The sequence below is a fragment of the Peromyscus leucopus genome, chromosome 15 (genome assembly GCF_004664715.2).
Source record: "Peromyscus leucopus breed LL Stock chromosome 15, UCI_PerLeu_2.1, whole genome shotgun sequence".
In the NCBI taxonomy this organism is placed as follows: Eukaryota; Metazoa; Chordata; class Mammalia; order Rodentia; family Cricetidae; genus Peromyscus; species Peromyscus leucopus.
In genome coordinates this window covers 27,451,372-27,456,171 of record NC_051076.1, presented here as the reverse complement: position 1 = coordinate 27,456,171, position 4,800 = coordinate 27,451,372, and the positions used below count along the sequence as shown (strand labels likewise).

General features: G+C 45.6%; 1 protein-coding gene across 1 annotated transcript; it reads right to left on the bottom strand.

Annotated features, from left to right (window-relative positions):
* Positions 1-265: 265 nt before the first annotated feature.
* On the bottom strand, positions 266-4,002 carry LOC114685426 (intelectin-1b-like). Its single transcript, XM_037211037.1, has 6 exons — positions 3,954-4,002; positions 2,621-2,713; positions 1,758-1,789; positions 1,209-1,481; positions 721-879; positions 266-409 (listed from the first exon to the last, which is right to left on the bottom strand). The coding sequence occupies exons 1-6, from the start codon at positions 4,000-4,002 to the stop codon at positions 266-268; spliced, it is 750 nt and encodes a 249-aa protein (XP_037066932.1).
* Between the last annotated feature and the right edge of the window lie 798 nt (positions 4,003-4,800).

Below are 4,800 nucleotides of genomic sequence, written 5' to 3'. Positions count from 1 at the left end.
GGGGTTGCAAAGAGTAGATTCCCAAACCATGAATCTCCAGTGCAAATGCTGACTCTCTTGTTTATGCTCTGTGATCTCAGGCAAGTTCCTGGACTTTCAGTGCTTCAGTTTCCTAAGCTGTAAAGTGGGTTAGTAATAGTTTAGAGCCCAAAGGCAAGCAATTGAATAAAGTGAAACAAAACACATTTATAGAAGAGAAGCAGGCTGTCATGGATGGTAAATGAGAGTTATCATAACTGAATTTATCATGTGTCCTGCACAGTGTTCATAGAAGCATCAGAAACTCACTCTGGCCAAAGGGGGAGTAATAAGAGGCTGTCTTCTGAGCATCACCAAAGTCATAGACCACAGGTATTGCTGGGCCATTGTCAGTCCAACACTTCCCGGCTCCATATTTCACCGGGTACTTCTACAAGGAACAAAAGAAGTCACTGGGTAAGGATGGCAGCATTGGCACTCACAGGAACACTGTCCTGCGAGGAGAAGCACAGCATGTGTCCAGTGACTGAGATTGTTATTAGCCTCACCTTGCCTCCCCCCACCCCCTTCCACCCTGCCCGGCTCTGCCCCTCCTCTTTTCCACATACTTGTATCCCTTGCCTTCCTTGACTTTTTACACTTTAGAATAAGGGAAATATGCAATACAACCTGCCTAGCCTTAAGCACCTGCCTCTCTCTCTCCACCCTGGAAAAGCAGCCTCAGCCAGCAGTCTCCAGTACCTTGTACAGGCCAAACAGATTGTGGCCCAGCTGATTCAGGAAGCCACTGAATGTGCGGTACCTCAGCAGGGAGCTCTTCTTCCACTTTTTCAGAGGGCTATTGTTGGGCACATGCCAGATACCCAGGTTCTCAGCCTGGATGTCAAAGTAGCCAGGGTTCTGAAAAGCAACCAACACTGAGCCTAATCAGACCAGATTTCAGTAAGTGAAAGACCCACATGCACAATCCTCAGCAAAATTGGTATCTCAGGGCTTCACATGGACACCATCCATGCTCTGATACCCCCATTTCTAAGGATAACTATCCTACCACCATCACCACCACCATCTAACTGAAAAGCCTACTTTGGAGTATGTTGAGATTCAAGATAAGTATTTTTCAGTTGTTCAGGTCTGTGTTAAAGGGCAACCTTCCAACCCTCTCCCTAGGATGCTTGAACTACACTCACATCCTCACCCTTTTCCAAGTGGCCACAGAGTGTACCAACCTTGTAGTCATCACTTGTGGCCCCCTCTACAGACCCAAAGGTGTTGTAGTTGGCCCAGTTGCCATCCCCCTCTGGGGAGTCGTTTCTGTTGCCTTGCTGACTGGACCAGCGATCACCCGCTGTGCACTTTCCAAGCATGTTGTTCTCATGCACACTGGCCACCAGGGTCCAGCCACCACCTGCAGTGGTCATGTCACAGAAGGTCTGGTAGATGACACCATTCTCCGTGCGGAGGAAATAGAGGCCATCTGTAGAGAGAACCAGTCCACAGTCCTGTGTGCAGCCTCATTGTCCTTCTCTGCTCCAGAGGCAGAATGACTCTAGGAACTACAACCATGCCTAATGCCTCATATCCTGAGTGTCCTATCACAGCTGTCCCTGGGAATCTGCCTGAGTGTAGAAAGTCATCCTTCTGTGATTGAGCCAGAACACAGAATTATCCAAACTGACAGTGATTTACTTCTAAAGTTAAACATAGTATTATAAAGGACTTAGGAACTCTACTTGGTATGTATTCAAAGAACTGAGAATGGGGCTTCAGTTATCTACATTCTTGTTCACTCCAACTCTGGTCACAAAACCTGGATGGCAGAAACAATGTAAGTATTTCTCTACAGAAAAAGGAATAAGCAATAATCTGTGCTGTCTGTTATGCAGAATATATATTGTGTACATTTTTTTATATCCAATAGGTGAAAAAGAATGAAGTGAACTGCAGAAATGGCTCTGTGGGGGAGACCAAGCACTGCTCTAGCAGAGGACTTGAGTTAGGTTCCCAGCACTCACACTTGTGAGTGTACAAGTGCCTGTCACTCCAGCTCCAGAGGACTAGATGGTGTCTTCTGGACTCTGAACATACATATATACACACATATATGTGTACACATTCTCACACACAGCCATGCATATGTACACAGTAATAATAATAAATCTTTTTAAAATAAATTAACTGTTCTACATCACATATGAGCCTTGAAGCATACTAATGAAATAAGGCAGATTACTCATATGAGGTAACAAGAATTGACAGATTCATAGAAGTAGGAAACAGAACAGCAGCTCACAGGGAATACAGGAATTTATTACTTTGTGGTACAGAATTTCTTTTTAAGAAATGAAAACTTTCTGGAGAGGGATAGTATTGGTCCACACCATTGTGAAAGTTGTTCTTGACTGTGTAAACCCTTCAAATTGGTAAGTGGCAATTTTTATCCACTATGTACATTGTATCCCATTTTCTATATCAAAGAGCAAAGCTGTTCCAGAGGACAAAAGCATGATTTCTTAAGTGGGTTATTTGTTTTGTATTTTTGAGACAGGGTCTCCCCAGGCTGCCTTGGAGCTTTCAGTCCTCTGATTTGGGCTCCCAGTGTTAGGATTACTGTGTGCTCTTTAAATGCCTCATCACTCACCTTGTGCTTCAGTCATCTTCTGCTTGATTTCTTTGCAGCTTCTGAATGGAGGGGAAGACACAGGATTGGTCCATCTGTTGGTATCCAGGTTCTCTTTAATTAGAGAAGATGCAGAGTTTCACTCTCATGTGACACTCAGCTTCCCCTTGTTATTCATCCTAAACTCATTCCAAGACTTCTCAAAGCCTCACTTGAGAATCAACAAGATTTGTAACTAGAAAGAAAGACTAGAGATTTAAAGGCTTGGAGAACTTTTTGTTCAAGTCCTGAAAAAGGAGAATAAAGTAAAGTCCAGCTCTGCAGTAGAAGAAATGCAGGGAGCCTAATGTGCATGAAGCATGGGTTGTGAGGTCGACAGTGCAAAGGCTTGACCAAGAGACCCTGGAATAAAAAGTCTTGCAAAGTAGCCTCAACCCTGCAATGTCCTCTGAGAACCTAGAAGAGTAGAAGCAAACATTAATTCTGGGGCAGAGCTACTCATATGTATGTATGTCCATGTTTAGAAGTCATGTATTTTGGTATTGTACTTACTGAAGGAGACCAGCCCTCACTTTCCCCCCTAGGGTACTCTTGAGGAGGGAGAAGTGAGAAATATTTAGATAGAAATATAGGGGGAGAGAGATAGACAGAAACACAGGGTAGCCTCAGGAGGGCCTGGATCAATAGCCCCTGTCCCCTTCTGTCTCTTCCAAGGGTTTTAAAAGGAATGCCAAGGGGTGGTCCAGAGGGTGCCTGGACTGGTCTACTCTGGTGACCGACCTAGCAAATAACCATAGCTGTCATCATAAAGTCTTTGCCTGATGGAGGCAAATGCAGAGATCCATGGCCAGGCACCAGGCTGAGCTCTGGGAATCCAACTGATGAGAGGAGAGGAGGGATTCTGCAGGCGAGGGATGTAGAGATCATGATGGGAGCGCTACAGAGATGACCGGCTACACTAGAGGAAGCCCATGAACTGTGGACTAGTGGCTGTGGAGCCCCCATTGGACTGGGCTTGAACTGTTTGTGGGGCACCCTGGCAGGGGGATCGGGATCTGTCCCTGGTCTATGGGCAGGCTTTGGGAATCCGGTGCCTATAGTGTGACACCTTGCACAGCCTTGGTGCAGTGGGAAGGGGCTTGGATTTGCCTAGGCTCAGTGTGCTGGGCTCGGCTGACTCCCCATGGGAGACCCTGATTTGGGGCATGTGGGTTGGCTTGGGAAAGAGGGCGTGGAGGGTGGGAGGAGGTTGAAGGTGGGAGCTGTGGATGGTATTTGGAGTGAGTAGAAAATTTCTTAATAAAGAAAAATGAAAAAACAAAGGAATGCTAAGGGGTGGAGCAAAAGACCTCACCCCAGCACAGTGAACTGTAGGCCATGCCAAATATCTGGTAGCCATGCATATTGTCAAACCATCCCTTAATGAAGCCCTGCTGTGTAAAGCAGGCTCAGATCTCACTAGGAAACCTTTGTGGGCTCCCACACATTCCTCCTCTTACTTTTTTAAAGGGCCCCTTAGATAGACTGAGGTCTGTATTAGGTCATTCTCCCTGATTATTACTTCTATTAGGTTGGAAGCCATCAGAAGAAAGTTGCCTGTCTCTGGCTCTCATCCTCTGGCAGGAGGGGTTACTGAGTTTAACTTAGCTCTAGCTCAGGTTCCTATTGAGCTCACAACCATCCACAGTGATCTCCATAGTTGCCACACCTCCCAGTATAGGAGTGGAGGATGATAAAGATGGAATATCCTTTTTTTAAATGGATATTAAGATGGCTATTGTAACATGAATCTTAAAAGGCCTTATTAACAAAATCAAACCTGAAGCCAGGTATTGGGGTGAATGACTGAAGATCAGAGAAGCAGAACAAGCCACAGCTTCCTCACCTTGCCAATTCCTCAGCTGATCCTGTTTCCTCAGACTAGAAGCCTCTGAGTCCTCATCCAAATAGATCTTAGCTGAACTGCTGCTCAAGAGCCTAAAGGCTTAGCCAGGTAGTTCCTGGTCCTCATGCTTTATATACCTTTCTGCTTCCTGCCATCACTTCTGGGATTAAAGGCATGTGTCACCATGCCTGGCTGTTTCCCGTGTGGCTTTGAACTCACAGAGATCCCAATGGATCTCTGCCTCCAGATTAAAGTGTACCACCATTTTTTGGCCTCTGTATCTAGTGACTATTCTGTTCTCTGAACCTAGATAAAT